The following is an 18974-nucleotide window of genomic DNA, read 5'->3' as shown; positions in this document are numbered from 1 at the left end:
ATCCTTACTTATACAGTAAATGTGAAAGTGACTTTGTTTCCTTATAACGGCTTAATGGCTTAACCAATTACTATGAAATTTGGTATATACGTACTATATAGGATAGAGCAGGATATAGGCTTATATATATTATTGTGCTTTTTATCTCTGTCAGTAAACATAACTCAACGAAAACGCGGGAAAAAGCTAGTATTATATAAAAAATCGCCTCAAGTATGTGACTCAATTTGTCTGAATATCTTGTTACAGTCACATTGTTTATTTTGAACAGTTTTTAACAATTCTTTTTACAAAAAACAGGGTTTGTTCCTGCGTTAGTTCTATGTTGTGATTTTAAAGTACCGTTTGTATTTCCGGAGCGAGAAACTATTTGTAGTGAAACAAATGAACTAACTAAACAAACGATTTCGTGTTCTGAATTGGAATATTATCAATATTATTTTAATTATTTGTGAAACATCTCGTTGTTTATTAATGTTGTTTACAATTAAAGTATTTTTCTTTGCGGCGTTAAATGTAGGTACTTGTAGATATGTAAATATATTTTAACACAATAATTATACTTTTTTTTCTGTAAAATTTGTATAACTGTCTTGTCTTGTTTTATGAAACATGCAGTCTTACTAAAATCCAGTTTCTATTTCTATTTTTAAATATTGTTTTTCATTATTATATGTGATGGTGATTATATTATAGCAGAGTATAATAATAGTGTATAAAAGTACTACTTTTTTTAAATTATGAGCTAATTTGTATCTATTATTTAAAAAATATAATTCTTAGCACTTCTCTAATATCATTAAGCTTGCCTTTTGTATCACATTTTATTGTTGAGTACAGTTAGACTGTATAAAATAAATTAATTTAAGATTAACATTCCGATATAGTACTGTAATTATACCATACAAGTAATATAATGTACTCACATACTGACTGGCTGGTAATTGAATTATAGAGACTAGATAAAATACCACGTTTACTAGTGTGCATGTCTGCCTGTGACAGTTTAGAATTTTTAAGAAATTGTTGAAGTTGAATAAAATAGTAAATATTCGTGCTTTTGCTATTTTTAGGTTTTAATTTCTATTCGTGTCCATTTAGAGTTTTATTTTCATTAAATACGATAATTTTAGGATTCTATATCAAAAAGGTTTTTGGTACAGAACTCTTTTTGAGTTTATTTGTACCTACAATGGAACTCTTATAGTGCAACTTTGTCCGTCTATCTGTTATAGCGCTATATCTCAGCAACTACTACTGATATGGGTTTAAAATTTTGGATATTTGTATATATTGGCCTACACATATTGAAATAGAAATAATAATTTTTTTTTTTTTTTTTTTTTTTTTTCTGAATGTGTTTGCTGTTGGCCGTGTGTGGCCTTTACAGCTTCACCGGACGCGAATGCAGGGGCGAGTGCTGATGGCACTCCAAGCCCGCGAGAGGGGAGCGACAGAGGTGTCGACTCTTTCTTATGGACTGCGGTGTGTGTGTGCGCCTAAGGGCGCCAGAGTGGCTCGGCCTCGGCTTAGGCCACCGCACTTCGACCCCCGTCGAGGGACGGCGAAAGGTCGGTACGTCTGAGCGGGTGGGAATACGACGCGGTTGTTGTGCGCTCGGGCGCAAACCTGATCGCGCGCGGACCGTGTGTCGCGAGGGTATAGGGGCTCTTGTCGAGGGTTCCGCGGTAGGTAGGGAGGGAGACGCGTTTGCCGTCGTAGTTGAATCATCGGGGTCCAAGAGTGCGTGCCTCGGGCGACGACGTTTTGGAGCGACGTTCTCTATGGGGGGTTTGTATTTGACCGCTCTTACTATGAGCGGATTTGAATGGGACTCGGCTGAGGCAAAGTAGCGTCGAGACGCTTGCTTCATAAATTGCCTTATAGTGGGTATTTTGAGGTCGCGGTGTAGATCCACGTTGCGCACGTACCACGGGGCGCCCGTGGCCCGTCGCAGAAATTTATTTTGCACCACCTGAAGGGGTGAAGTAATGAAGAAGGGCGTGGGCGAAGACGACACTAGCGTACGTCATCACCGGTCTTATACATGCTTTATAGAGCGTCAGCTTTGCGTTAAGCGACAATTGGCTGCGCTTGTTAATAAAGGGATGGAGGCGTCCCAGTATAAAATTGGCCAGGCCTCGGACGCGCTTAAGATGAGATGCGAAACTCAACTTGGAATCTAGTGTCACGCCTAGGTATTTGGCTTCGTTCGTCCAGGGGACGGGCGTGCCAAACAGCTGAATAGAGGCGGGAAGGGATGGTTTTCTTTTGGCCGTGAAAAGCACGGCGGCGCGTTTATCTGGGTTGACTTCGATGCGCCATTTTCTGAACCAGTAGGCCAGCTCGTCCACCGCCCGTTGAAGCCTGTTGGCTGCACAGGCGGCCGACGTGCTGTCCACATATAGGGCTGTATCATCAGCAAAGAGGGCGATTTGCACTCGGGGCTGACGCGGGATGTCGTTGGTGTACAACGAGAAGAGGGTGGGGGAGAGGACAGCGCCTTGAGGGACGCCGGCTCTAATCGGTCGTGGGAAATAATAAGAAAATATTTTTTTTTTTATACTACTTAGAATGGCAAACAAGCTGACGGTCCACCTGGTGGAAAGTGGTAACCGTCGCCTATAGACATGAGCAGTACCATGGACATAACAGAGTATACTGTTCCGCCCATGATACCCCCATGCGTTGCCATTCCTGAGGACTCAGGTGTTATTCCTCCGTACCCAGTAAATTTACGCCATATCCCACCCTTCAAACCGAAACACAGCCATGCAAACACAGCTGCTTCACGGTTGAAACACGAATGGGACAGAGGTAGCCAAGCAATCGACTTTTGTACAAAGTCTCCCTCTGGTAAATTATTATGGTTATTTGTTAAAGGGTAGGTACTTAAAAGTGGGATTTTATATGAAAGAGCTTCCTTGAAGAAACTTTAAAATTGATTTGTATTTATTTTTATGTTGTGTAATTATTTATTTATAAATTAAAATTGTGATAAAAAATACTATTCCCTCTCTTATTCCCGAAGTTTGTGAAGCAAAAATTCAATTTTTAATAGATATATGAATACTACAGGAAAAATAAGCGATGTTTCCAATTAGCTCCGTTTTTGAGAAATCATCAAAAAGCCTCAAAAAATAAATTTAGTTATGCATTTCAGTTGTTAACCGTAATTATGGCTTGAAGTAAGAAATTATGAATTATATTATGAATAATAAATAACTGTTAGTTGTCTAGTTCGTATAAAGAATATAATATTTAATCTTGTATCTATGTGCAGAACTCTCAGCGTGAGTTCAACTCACTTTTGACTAGTTTTATTTTCTATTAAATTATGTAACGGTTTTATAATTATAGAATTTAAAGAAAACTCTATGAATTTATAGTTGTATGAATGTAGAGTTGAGTGTTTAAAGCGTTAAACACTCAACTCTTTGAAAGTTTTGCGTTTTAAGACTATAATTATGCACATCACATAAGTACATTTACTTATGTCTAAAATATATGTATAATTTTACATATTTTTATTCTAATGTATGTTATCTCTAGATATTTCACACGTAACTCTATCTAACTTCGTTCTTTTAAACCTATTTATACTTGTTATCACTTGCACTGTTTATTTGAACTTCTCTCTTTATGTATCTATTTCACTTTTAAATCAAGATATTTAGACGTGAGCATACCTCATTGTATTCTTTAATTAACTTTTACTAAAATATATAAGATAAAAGGTTTTAGATATTCTATATCTTTTTATACCGCAAATATTATATATATATATATATATATATATATATATATATATATATATATATATATATATATATATATATATATATATCAAGAGGTAACAAATAAATTATTACGATAGGATATTTGTGTCGACAACGTATAAATAAAAACTTACATCTATTTCTTTTTATTATACACCGCTATAATATGTATGCGTAGTTCTGAATTAACTGTTTACATCACTTTGGGACATTGAACTAGCGAAAGTGTAAGTTAGTAAAATAGCGATGGTAATAGTGCTTTTTTTATTTAGAAAGTTTCGTTGACTATTATATATAATTCCGTCATATCTCTGCGATCAGTCCGGCTGGCCATCGTTATATCACAGACTCTAACTTATAGGAACTTAATATTTTTTTGCAATGGGTGGGCTAAATGTAAATCAAATTTGCATGTAAAATATGTATATGTAAAATATAAAGTAATATCTTTATTATGTAAAATAAATAACATCATCATTATTACAGGCATCTGAGGTCATTGCTCCATTTAGTAAGTGTTCTTTCTGTACTGCTTTTGCTTATACGGGCTACTCAAGAATCTTTATTATCCAGTGGTTATTCATTCTTTGAGACTTGTGATCAGCTCATTGTCTATAAACTATATATACACATAATAATATAAATTAGTAACCGTGTGATCCCGGTATAGAATGACCCTGCCTTTCCATTGGGTGTTGTAAGAGGTGACTAAGGAAGTCTAATGGTCGAAGGATAGGCAGCAGCGTTCCTTTTTAAGTTCCTCTTTAACATCAACAGTAACATCAATAGTCGATAGTTAACGGCTGATATGATGATGATGATGAAATAAAACATAAATTATGTAATTATATACATGTCTAAAAAAATTTTTTTTGTACGTCTCTACGGTTTATGATATGCGATATCTTTTACAGATTAGGTTTTAAGTCTCACGGAACTTCAGAGGAAACTATATAATGATATTAACGGATTTGGTCGTATAATAGAAATATTTTTTTTATATATATAAAAGTATTTTTGTATTTTTATTAATGTAAGTACTTTTGTTGTAATTTCGGTATGAATATCATTTATTTTTAATTTACTTCAAAAAGAAGGAGGTTCTCAATTCGATTGTATTTTTTTATGTTTTGTTACCTCATAAATTCGTCAGTTTTAAACTGTTTTAGAAAATTCTTTTTTATTTTGAAAGGATATGCTTACAGGTTAGACCCATGGAAATTTAATCAAAAGCTGTTAAGTAGTTTAGTTTTTAGATTAAAATAACTGGTTTTTTAAGTCGTTTTTTTTGTGTGAATCAACAATTAATTATATAAAAGACACTCCTGATGAGATACGGAGCGTAGAATGAAATCCACCAACATGATTTTTACAGATATAACTATTTTTAAACCTGCAACAGGTTATAGACATTTACAAAGATATAAACTAAACGTTTGTGCATTTCCTAAATAGGAATTGGAAGCTTTAGACCTGATAGGAAGCAACTACCTTTGAAGTAAGATTTGGAATGGCAATTGGGTAAAGTTGCAACATTTTTCATTGACCTAGTCGTGTTCAACTAGGAATTTTACTGGTACGGCTGTTATGCGTATAGTATTACGTATTTGCACATGGCTGGGCTATATTGCTTACAAGTTTTTAGCCGTAACATAATATTGAGCGACTAGGAGAAAAAGTAGTTTATCCTATTTTCATCCCAAATACAAAGTAAATTCCAAATTCCTTGAGGAATATTCGAGCTCTTAAGGTAAAGTTAATGTATACTAAAATTAAAAGAGGATTGATTTGATTTTGAGATTTAATCTTCCAACAGCAGAATCTACGTATAGATAGCGTATTAAAATCTCCAAGAAAAGACCATGTATTTTCCTAAAAGGTTGGCATCTTATTTATTTATTTATCAAACTTTAATATACTTAAATAGTTTTAATAACGGATTTAAAAACAGAAAATGTAAATGAAATGTGATGTATAATATGAAATTAAAACAGTAATAGAAAATGATGCATATTTATTTAATAATGTAATAAAAATAAATAAATAATGCCATTCAGATATAATTGAAATACTAGCATGTCAAACGGTAAAGCATTCTCGTGCTTGATAACATGAATGGCGAATTAGAAAAAAAACTAGTGTAGTGGACAGCAATCAGCAATATGAAGCAAGAAAATATATAATATGAATGAAATATTTTAACTTTAGTGTCTACTTATTATTAAAATTCTAGAAGATCGAAGACAATGGTTGATGATGTCTTGTTCTAAAAAAATTGGCAATTTGAACAGAAATAACGCGATGTTTCCCAACTCATAAAATTCGGCGTCTTTCAGCGCTAGAGTGAAAGTAAAATGTAAGTAAAGTGTAGTATTCTAAGTTGCATAGAAAAAAAATTAAGTACTTTCTGTGCAAAATGTATTTATTTAAGAGAAGAGAAATCTGAAAATCTGCGTTTTTTTTTACAACACAGGGGCCAAACAAGCATGCGGCTCACCTGATGGTAAGTGACTACCGCCGCCCATGGTCACCCAAAACACCAACGGCAAACCGACCCGGCATCTATTTTTCTTGACTCATATAATTTGAGGTCTTTTAAGGTTATAGTGATTGGGTGAACAGATAAGATTGCGTGCAACAAATTTTGATGTAACAGGAAATTTGGACATAATTATTTCGTTGTGTGTGTTTCCCATTTCATATGGTGCTCTTACAAGGCTATAGTGAATATTTAATCTGCGTGTAACATATTAATTAGACCACGTCATTACTTAACATCATGTATGACTACGGTCAAATGCGCACGGATTTTATAATAAAAAAGATAAAGTGCCATGGAGCCTTATGAATGTAATATTTTAACTTTAGTGTTTTATTTAGATTATTACTTATTTTTTATTCAACTTAGAATGGCAAACAAGCTGATGGAAATTGGTAACCGTTGCCTATAGACATGGACATAACGGAGTATACTATTTCGCCCATGAAACTCCCCATGCGTTGCCATTCCTGAGGACTCAGGTGTTATTTCTCTATACCCTGTAAATTCATTGCCATATCCCATCCTTCAAACCGAAACACAGCCATGCAAACATAATACTTCAAGGTATAAACACGAATACTTATATTATATTACAAGTAATAACTAGTTTTTTGCCCTATACTTCGTGCGCGTAGATTTTAGAAGTAGAAAAACCAATTAAATAAGCCCCTTATAGATGGTATGCCAAGATAAAACATATACAAGATTTAAAGTTAGACCTTTAAAAATACAACTGTAATTAATTCCAACAATTTTGATAACATTTCTATGTTTAGAACGTATATCCTTTCAAATAAAAAAAAGAATTTTCCGAATCTGTCTAAGTATCTTTGAGTAATCAAGGAACATATATAAAAATTTTACTCAATTTGCCCATACCTGTTTAAATATTATATCATATTATATAAAGATTCATCTTAAAAAAGTCACAATGCAGAGGAAAACAAGAATATTCTACCATTAAAACTAAATATTTTTCTAAGGAGATATCCGTGGCAACTTAGGAGAAATAAGCCCCTCCTCCCTTCTAACTTAACAGATGAATATTCCATGTTAGTATCGAAGATACGAAAGTCGTCATTTGTCTTTTTTTTTTTTAATTAAAATATTTTTGACTAGCTTTTACTTGGGACTTCGTCTGCGTGACCGGGATATATTTACTGACCGGGATAAAAAGTAGCTCATATCTTTCTTAATTCTAAATTATACGTGTATACCAAATTTCATAGAGATTAGTTAAGTCATTACGGCGCTCTAATGTAAAATGTAAACAAACTCCCTTTCACATTTATAATATTAGTAAGGATGTTTCAATATATGTAGGCTAAATAACTAAGATATAGGAAAAATAAAAATAGCGGTTTAAAAAAAAATGGAATGTACATTTAATATTATATATTTTTTTAATTGACTGTGTGACTGTTGAAGTAAAAGTCAGCCTGCTCTAAATATCGGACGAGGTGATCTCCCAAGCATACCATTGACAAGATATTAATTCAAAACCAGCAAGAAACGGGTGAAGGTCACAATGTTTTTTAAGCCAAATATTCGTAAACTATACCTATAATTTGTGCTTCTGTAACCAGCAGGTATGACTTTAAAAATAAATTAAAATTAATTTCTGTTCTAATTAATATTTATAATTAAGTTTACTATATATTATAATCTATAGTAATAATATGAGTTAATTATAAGCATTTCTGAATAGTTATCCTTTTTATAAATTTATTGACCAGTTCGATTCAAACGGCTGACGGCCCACCTGATGGAAAGTGGTAACCGTCGCCTATAGACATAAGCAGTACCATGGACATAACAGAGTATACTGTTTCGCTCATGATACCCCCCATACGTTGCCATTCCTGAGGACTTAGGTGTTATTCCTCTGTACCTAGTAAATTCACGCCATATCCCACCCTTCAAACCGAAACACAGCCATGCAAACACAACTGCTTCACGGTTGAAACACGAATGGGACAGAGGTACCCAAGCAATCGACGTTTGTACAGTCTCCCTCTGGTAAATTACTTATTATGTATAAATGTAAAAATGCTGAGAGGTAAAAAATTTACTAGTAATTCCCTTCAAATTACAAGTGTTCATGGACGATAATAACCAGTTTTGCCAAAGAGACTTTGTATAGGTAAATTTACATGCATGGGTATCTCTGTCCCACTCGTATTCCTGTTGTGAAGTAGTCATGTTAACATGATTTAATATATTTATTAGTTTAAATAATTATGTTTGGCTATGTTATGAGTTAAAGAATGGTCCCACCATTGTCCTTAGGAATGACAAAGCATGAGGAGTACCATGGGCATTATGTTGTCTATAATGCCAACGGTCCTATTCATGTCTGTAGGCGACGGTTACCACTTTTTATTAGTCTGTTAGCTTGTATGCCATTATAAGTATAATAAAAATATCTTTCTTTAGGTGGACTGTCGACCGAATAAAAAAATATTTTATGGTTTATTTTCTTTGTTTTCAATAGACTCCAAAAAGAATGAGATTTTCAGTTCAGTTGTATTTTCTTATGTATGTTACTTTGAAATTCCGTCAAATATAAATCAATTTGAAAACTTTTTTATCTGAAGGTATATATTTACAGATTGATCTCGTAAAAATTTTAATAAAACTAGTTCAGTAGTTCAGTTTTTAAATAAAAATAGCTGGTTTTGTCACAATTGAAGTCAGTTTTTTTGTGGAATACAATTTTAAATGATTTAATTCCAGATAGACTAGTTATATATATAAAAAAAAGACTTACACGTGCATCCATTTATGGACTGGTTGTTAACAGGTTTCACGAGTTTGCGCTTAGACTTTATATTGTTCGTTATCCAGGCTGGACTGAGAAGTAAATGATGATCGATATATATAAAAACGTAATATCGAACAAGTACTACGTTTGAAGTGAATTTTAAAATATTATTTATTTATTTAATTTTTTATAATTTTGTTTACACTTAAAAATGTATTTTACATTTTAATTATAATTACAAATTAGTAATTAATAATTAGTTTTACTCTGATTCCATTCGAGTACATCATCGGCGATGCACAAAGTATTTAGCATCGGCTGGATGTCACAAGTCTTTAAAAGGCCTAAAAAGTCCTTAAAAAAGCAATCATTCACTCTACTAATCACTTATCATTAGGTGAACCGTATACTCGTTTGTTGCTTTTTTATATAATAAATAAATAAATGGCTTTGAAAAAAATCATATCATAAAAGCGCTTATTTTATATTACGTTTTAAGTCGCGGCTCGTAAGTGTAGTGGATCGATGCTTTCGGTTCATTGAACCTTACCGCCTTGAACTTACGTGTACGGATGTATGTCTTGAAAGAAGAAAACTTAATTGACTATATTGGCATTCTTGCGAAGTTCAGACATAATTCAACAGTTGTTAACGTACAAATTGGTTATTAAATATCCATTATGGGGGAATATCCTGTAGATACGCATTAATGCGCCATTGAGTAAGACGATATACTTCCCATTATGTTATGTTTGATGGCTGATCACCATTAAATTTGGAACACAACTACAGCATTTTTTATATTGTACTTAGAATGGCTATTAAGCTGACGGCTCACCTGATGGAAAGTGGTAACTGTAATCTCTAGATATTAATATAATAATAATAATTAGTTTATTCATCTCCACAAATTACAATGTATAGATTATTTACTTTATACAAAATAAAAGTATCGTAATTTGTGGGAGATCTGGAGCCTAAACTAAGTCGTAACTTGTATCTTAGACACCAGAATAGCCGGGACATTGTAGAATACACTGTGATGTCTGTAGTACCACCAAAAACACGGATGGGACAAAGATACCCATGCTGACAACTTTTGTACAAAGTCTTCCTGTGAAAAGAAAATAAATTTGTAATTACTAAAGGCCGTGTGTTTAAGATCTACTTAGTTATTGATAGATCAACTAAAAAAAAATGGTTCTACTTTTTGTATTGGATATAATTTTTTTTTTACGAAGTTAAATCGTAAATTATAAAATAATTTCAAAGAATTTCTATTCAATATTTACCTTGTTTAATTACTTATTATCTTTAATAACATCAATTGTTTACGCATTGAGAGTGCCGCGATAATCGACCAATATTTTATAATGTTTATACCAATTATCAATTTCGCAATAAAAACAGGTATTATCTGGTAAATTAGATAAGTGCAATTGTTTATTTATTTTATATTAGTCGTTCTTCATTAGCTATCATATCAAATAATATAAGGCATGAGTTAAATACTATAAAATATTTTTAAAAAACTTTCAGAATGATTTTTCCAAAAATTATTAAATAATAATTTTTCTATATATTTCTTATATATAGGTATTGTATAAAAATGTATATAAGTGTATATCTGTATAGTTCTAGTTTTGTACATATATAGTATTTTTTATTTTATGAAAAAAAAAATTATTGTGAAAATCCATAGATTAAGAATAACAAATACATAGATACATATATATATATATATATATATATATATATATATATATATATATATATATATATATATATATATATATATATATATATATATATATATATATATATATATATATATATATATATATATATATATATATATATATATATATATATATATATATATATATATATATATATATAACACAGGGGGCAAACGAGCATGCGGCTCACCTGATGGTAAGTGACTACCGCCGCCCATGATCACCCACAACACCAGCGGCATTGCAGGTGTGCTGCCGGCCTTTTAAAAAGGAATATACTCTTTTCTTGAAGGTTATGTTGTCGTATCGGTTCGGAAATACTGCTGCTGGAAGTTGATTCCAAAGAATGGTTGTGCGTGGAAGAAAGTGCCTTGAAAAACGCACGGTGGAAAACCGCCACTCGTCCAGATGATTGGGATGAAACTTTAGTTTGTGGCGGGTTGTACGGTGGTGAAAATCAGCAGCAGGTATCAATCCGAACAATTCCTCAGAACACTCCCCATGATAAATTCGGTAGAAGATGCACAGAGATGCAACATCTCTGCGCAGTTTCAGTGGGTCGAGTCGGATAGTAAGGCGTTGACTATCGATAATTCGAGCCGCCCGACTTTGAATGCGGTCTAACGGAAGGAGTTGGTACTGTGGCGCTCCTGCCCACAGGTGAGAACAGTATTCCATATGCGGCCTGACTTGGGCTTTATATAATTTCAGGCGGTGTTCTGGCATGAAATATCGTCTCACCCTATTGAGCACTCCTAACTTTTTGGAAGCTATCTTAGCCTTCTCCTTCAGATGACCGCAAAACTGGACGTCGCAAGATATATCAACGCCCAGAATTCCTAGACTCGACTTTTTATCAAGGGAAGTGCCCTGAAAGTGAGGAGATACGACAAACGGCGTCTTTTTTGCGGTAAACGCGCAGACTTGTGTCTTTTTGGGGTTAAATTGGACAAGATTTTGTTCACCCCAGATCGAAACTTGATGGAGTGAAGTTTCGATTTCAGACACAAGTCTATTCCGGCACTCATCGGTATGTACCCGCGAGATCTTTGCACGACCGGTATATAATGTATATCCTGTACTGTACACATATATATATATATATATATATATATATATATATATATATATATATATATATATATATATATATATATATATGTGTGTGTGTGTGTGTGTGTGTGTGTGTAGATATGTGTATATATGTGTATGTGTATGCATATGTATTTATGTGTGTAAGTTTTTGTTTATTTATGTATTAATGTTATATTATTATTCATGTACTTTTATTATTTACATATGTAAGGTGTATAGAGCTGTTTTTATTGTATTATATATTAAATTTTTTACTGGGTATTATTTAGTTTATCTTTAATTGTACGGTTATTATCCTTATGCATTCTACAACTTTCTTTCAGCTACTCAAAGGTTGACTGTAAGAGATTCCTTTATGGGATAAGTTTGCCATTGTGTATTAAATCATTTATCAGTGTTCAATATGAATTATGTACAATAAAGATTTTACAATACAATACAATTTTTCTAAGTTTCACAGGAGGCAATGTCTATTATTGAACAATACAGTATTTATAACGTTATTATAAATAAATAAAAAAAATAATATATTTTATTTTTGTTACAGACAAATCTTGCCAAAATGGATTTGGAGTTCCGCAACTTAAAGTATACTATAAAAAGTCTCATAACAAAAGGTAAGATAATTTAATTTAATTAATAAATCGCAGTAATCTAATTAAACCTTATTTATAGCGACAGTAATTGTATAAAAACAACGCAATTTTTTATTATCGTCACGATAAAATCGTATCGTGGCGTCTTGTACGATAAGTAATTAACAGATTAATCTCAGCGATATAGTCGCTATTATAACAACGCTAGACTCGGTAGTGTCGAGCTATATAAGAGCAATTGTACGTTGAAATATCTATTAGTCAGGACAAGTTTATACAAAAATTTGCATTTCTATTTGGCATGTTAACTGACATTGTGTTCATTGATATGTATTGCGGAAAAATGTAGTAAAACATATACTAACGCAATACACGCATTGTTTTGTAGTGGCTCTTTGTCTATTTTGAAGCTATTACAAAATTGTATACTTACAGCAAGCACTTTGGTAAATTGAGACCATTTCAAGCTATTACAGAGCTCGGCTGTTATGAAATATTTTTATGCTTTTCATAAACAGAGACTAATTAGTTTAATTTGCTGTATTTAAACAAATTTACCTGGTGGTATTCGTCTGATGACGGAGTAACAATATGACGTCTCATCATTCTCATTGCTTTTTCTCATTTCAAGAATGTTGAAAGGTGACTGGTAGAATATAATGCTATAGTGCAAGAGAAGGAAATAAGGAATAAAACCTTGTACTAGGTCGTTAAGCGGAATAATAATAGTGAGCATGCAGGATACTTATGGGGAAATACTTTATTATTCCATATTTAATTAGTTGTTTTAGTAATAGTGGCTAATATAGATTTCTAGCTGTTGACGTGTAGTAAAGCAGTTTACTCGTGTGGTGTCGTGTACCTTGAAATTGAATTTTTAAAAAAAAAATCTTAGCTGATGCTTACTTTATAAAATAAACCTAGATAAGTTTTCTCTGTATGTTGATAGTCAGTCAGGCTGAACGATTTTAAGAATATTTTAAGATTGTCTATGCTCGCGCTATTTCCTCTATATAGCTGAGATATTATAATTGAACAGTATAAAATATAGTTTTTTTTTTTTTTTTTTTATAGGTGATAATGAAATAGTAACCCCACCCGCGCTATCGGTATACACCGGCGGGGCACCAGTGAAGGATGATAGATGAGGATGAAACAGGTCAGTTAGCCCATCGTGACGAATTCAACGAGAATTGTTCACGATGGTTTCCAGGGGGAACCACGTGGAGGTCGACCTGATAGGGCATATTGCTAGCAATGGGGCTGTCAAACTCCATTGCTAACAATCCCTTCCCCCTATAAAATATAGTTATACAAGCTTTTAACCACGGCTTCGTCAGCGTATAGTACGTGTATACCAATTTTCATAGTAATTGGTTAAGCTGTTAAGGCGCTAACGGTTAACAAATAAACTCTCTTTCACATTTACAATATTATAAGAAAGTATTCTACGCACGATATCAAATTTCACGATGATTAGTTAAGCTATTAAGCTTTGAAGAGGCAACTAACAAGTAAACAAATTCAATTTCACGTTAATTTTAGTAAGGATAACGTGTACATTCATTAACCTAATAGTTAGCAAAGAAATGTTTACTACATTAAACGCTGTTGTTCATCACTTGAGGCCTCTGATAAATTTCCACTAGATAATTTATCTAATTTCTTTTATGTAATGTATTTTTTTATACCACTAAGGTGGCAAACAAGCATACCCGTCTGATGGTAAACGGTTACTTTAACCTACAAACATTTGCAATACTAAAATTGTCACGTGCGCGTTACCAGTCCTGAAAAAACCATAACACACTATTTTTGAAGAATCCCATATTATAGGGAAAACCTTGGCAGGGAACTTATTTCACAGCCTGATTGTTTGCGGAAGGAAATTCCTCTGGAACCACACTGTGCGCGACCATTTGAGTTCAAGCGTGTTAGGATGAATTCCCTATCGATGGCCAGCGGTACGATGATAAAAGGTGGCTGTTGGCTTCATTTCGAATAATTTCTCAGAACGCAATCTGTTATATAAGCGGTAAAACAAAAGTTATACAAACGGCAAATATAAAACAAAGTCGCTCTCCGTATGCCTGTTTTTTCGGTTACTTCTCCTAAATCACGGATCGGATTTTGTACCGAGTTTCACTGTCAGTTAGGTATTCTTTTATGCGATGGTTGTAGGTAAAATTTTGGGGCAGGTCATCAGACCCTCATCTTTATCATCATATCAGTCGTTAACTGTCCGCTATTGGACATAGGCTTTCCCCATAAGGGGGTTTTGCTAGTAGTTGTCACGCTTGGCTAGCGGGTTGGCAACCGCAGTTAGGGTTTTGGTGACGTTTTAAGTGGGACCTTGCTGCTCCTCCCTGTACCTTCGAATATTAAGTTTTCTTAGACACTTACGGAATAGGAAGAGATGGCCCATTCTATGCCGGGACTATACGGCATCATCATTAGATCTTTTAAAACTATTATTATAAATGTGAACGTGAGTTTGATACGTCTTAGCATTTAAACAGCTCAACTGTCGTGAAATTTGACATACATGTGGTATTTGGAATGGAAAAGCCTATATGGCTACTATTGATAGAAATTAGGGTATTAGATTAAACTAGTACTTCCAAACATTAACTTTTTATAAAATTTGTATGAATCTATATTTTTTATCGCATTTACCTACCTTCTTATTCATAAAAACGTCAAACCTGTTACAAACATATTTTAGCTATTAAATTGTTTCATCCCTTTCGTTTATAATTTCAAAGTAAGGGACAAAATAGTGTAATAGTTAAAGGATATTTGTAGAACGTTTTAATTGTAATAAATAAGGGAGTTATTATTTTAATGCTAAACTTTTATTCAAGTATAAATAAACAAACATTGTTTATTTTTTATTGATTCCGGTTAGTGAACATATCTCAAGTATGCGAAAAAAATCACGGGTAAAAGTTATAACTTGAGATTTTTGCGGTGACCATGACTTTTACAACAGGATCGAAAAATCGGCGTGTTTAAACAAATAAATATATTATAATTATTTTAGGGTTCTGTTAATTATGTATATCCCTTAAATTACTCACATTAGATTTCTAAGCACTACCTACCAGAGGGAGACTTTATACAAAAGTCGATTGCTTGGGTACCTCTGTCCCATTCGTGTTTCAACCTTAAAACAGTTGTGTTTGCATGACTGTGTTTCGGTTTGAAGGGATATGGCGTAAATTTACTGGGTATGGAAGAATAACACCTGAGTCTTCAGGAATGGCGACGCATGGGGGGTATCATGGGCGAAACAGTATATTCTGTTATATCTATGTTACTGCTCATGTCTATAGACGACGGTTACCACTTTCCATCAGGTGGGCCGTCAGCTTATTTGCCATTCTCAATTGTATAAAAAAAAACCTATTTAACCAAGTCTAAAACCGCAGTAGATGTTGCAAAGACCGTGCCATTGATAAAGAAATATTCTTAACAATAGAAAGAGATCTCAACTCCGACTCAAGGTAACCTACTTTCACTAGTAACAATAAGGGCCTATTCACACCGTAAAGCAATGTATAATCATAATGGTTTACTTGTGTATAAAATATGTAAATTTATGAAAACATTATGTTTCAATTACATGTATAGATGACGTAGTGTTTGTAAATCCTATTAACATTATAAATATGAAAGTTAGTTTAAAACTTTAATACGCCTAGAAAGTATAAATGACGGACTTAACGCCATATATACCTTCGATTAATAGATAACGCCCGGCGTTATCTATTAATCGACGGTAGATAGGAATAACATATATATAATATTTTATACTCGTATTAATCTATAGTTTTTTATTCTCTTAATCACTCTTTTCAAGGCACCCTAGGAATGAAAAGGAACTTGCATTCTTACTTCATCACTTCACAGATAAAAATTACGATTAAGTCCCTAACAGATATTCAAACATATAAATATTTGAACATTTTCACGAACTAGTATGATATGCAAGTGTGAGTAATGACTCATTGTGTTCAGAATTAGAATTGTGTTAGGTCTTTGTGTCGTCGAATTGGTTAAATATTATTTTGCGTATAAGTACTGTACAAATATGTTAAATATACGAATACATTAAAGACGTATTATTTACCGTTAAGAGGTCATTAGGTTTGTTGTTTTTAGATTTAGTATATAAGTAGTTACATATTTATTTTAAAACTACAGTCATACAAAATTAGTTAAAGCTATGGAAACAGAATACATATTACAAATTAAAATGGTAATTTTAGTTAAACAGCTATTCGTATCTAATTGAAATATCACGTGTTTGTTTTTATTTTTCCTATACATTGTAATGTATAACTACTACTACGTGTGTGGCGGTGTTTGAATAAAAATATAAATATAGCAAAATCCTGTTTATACTATCGATTTCTTATACATTTAGAAGGCCTTACGTAATTATTATTTAAAAACATAATCATCAAACTATCATATTTAAATAATTAATGTACAGTTGAAAAACAATTGAAAGCAATTCTTCTTCACTTTTCGTAGTGTCTTGGGTAAGCAATAATAATTTATATGTTGTTTTATATTTGAAAAAATGTAAATAATCAAATTGTATCATTTTATTCATTAATTTACGTGTGTTAAATGGCTCAAATAAAGTGTTTATCTATCTATCTATCTATCAATAAAATATAATAATAATAAATATAAAAAAAAAACATAAAAGGTAAATGCTAACGGGTAATGGTTAAATTGCAACGAGATGGAAACTCTCTTATTCTAATATCTTGAGCAAAATATAGTACTTCGGGCATCAATCTATAAGAGTGGTAATTGATATTTCAAGAGACGAGCTACTTTGTTATATTAATGTATTTACAATTACAATATATAAATATATTTACAATTTAACGTAATCCAAAATTTTTATTACACACAAAATACCCATTGCATTTATTACTTGCATATATTATGTATGTAGATAATTTAGTAATTGGGATATTTTGTATGTAGGTGCTATGTAAATATGTCTTGCTACAATATGTAATGGTTTACATATTATAAATTTACATATTATAAACCCGATTATCATAATATAAAGATCTTTTCATACACATTGTCATAGTGTACGGTCCATATGAAAATTATAAAAAAAAAAAACATATTAAGTCACGACACGAAATATAATTATTATTCGATGTGTGAATGAGCCCTAACGGTATTGTTTTGATATGTATATTTTTTTCGCATATTAAAATATTTTCTTGTTTTATAATTTATATAAGATACTTGTTTTATTATTTATATAGCTTATTTATCTACCACTTTGTACACGCGGATTTGAGAAGTAGGATATCTAATTATCTTTTTTATTAGATTTTACTTCTTGATGTAGTATCGAAATAAAATACACCGGTTTTTAAATTAGACCTCCAAGAATACAACTGTAAAAATTACATCCAATTTGGTGCATTAGTTTTTGCGTGATGCCGGAATAAACATGCAGATAGACAGATAGATAGACAAAATTCTAAAAGAAATATTATTTTGGCATCTATTGCCTTATTAAGACTTTGCATGTAAATGTTTCTTAAATATATCTTATCTATAAACATCACTTAGTTAATATTTTATTATTTTATAAGGTATTTGAGCATTTTTACAGTATCAGTATTTACAATAAGTTTTGGTTTAGAATCGGCGTTAATACCGAGTAACACATACACACAACAAGAAAAAAAAACTCGTCTATTTGAACATCTTCCTTTTTGAAGTTGCGTAACTGGTTTCATAATTAAAACATGTATGTTTGTTTGTATTTACAATATTGTTGAATTATCTTAAGATTTGGTTAGATACAGACGTTAATGAGCTGACGTCATAAATATGTATAAATATTTTTATTACATTACAACTTTATTAGATTTTAATTATCATAGTGATTTAAATACTATTTTTCTCTTTATTGTGTACACACATTAAGAGTCGATTAACAATTTACATGAGAATTTAATTAATTGTTTCTAATAATTGTTTATATAATAAATATTTAATGACGTTGAAGTGTGAATTCAAGCCTAATATTCACTTTAAACTGTAACTTTGAATCTATGGTAATACCTAGAAATATGGTAAAGTTTAATGTTATATATATATATATATATATATATATATATATATATATATATATATATATATATATATATATATATATATATATATATATATATATATATATATATATATATATATATATATATATATAATATATAGGTAAATTAGATGTAGTTCACCGATTTGCTAAACTACAGTAAGTTTTCATCGTGTTAAGTCCTGATAGTGCATTTAAATATGTAAAGGAGACAAAAGCTTAAAATTAATTAAAACCTGTAAATTTGGGTAACACCATATATATTACACTTATTTTATATTACATGTTTGAATGAAACATGAACTGTAATAATG

At 31.8% G+C, this 18974-nt stretch overlaps 1 protein-coding gene across 1 annotated transcript in view; it reads left to right on the top strand.

The window, feature by feature from the left end:
• The window catches only part of LOC113521203 (ATP-binding cassette sub-family G member 1), an 80442-nt gene that overhangs the window by 34843 nt on the left and 26625 nt on the right, over positions 1–18974 (top strand). The window contains exon 2 of the mRNA XM_026906667.3: positions 12467–12536. Within this exon, the coding sequence (XP_026762468.1) occupies positions 12482–12536 (55 nt within the window). The 5' untranslated portion in view covers positions 12467–12481. The remainder of the gene's footprint in view (positions 1–12466; positions 12537–18974) is intronic.

The sequence above is a fragment of the Galleria mellonella genome, unplaced genomic scaffold (genome assembly GCF_026898425.1).
Source record: "Galleria mellonella isolate WM207_F2 unplaced genomic scaffold, CSIRO_AGI_GalMel_v1 utg55, whole genome shotgun sequence".
Classification (NCBI taxonomy): Eukaryota; Metazoa; Arthropoda; class Insecta; order Lepidoptera; family Pyralidae; genus Galleria; species Galleria mellonella.
Note: the sequence above shows the minus strand (reverse complement) of the source record. Positions and strands in the feature narration are given on the sequence as shown.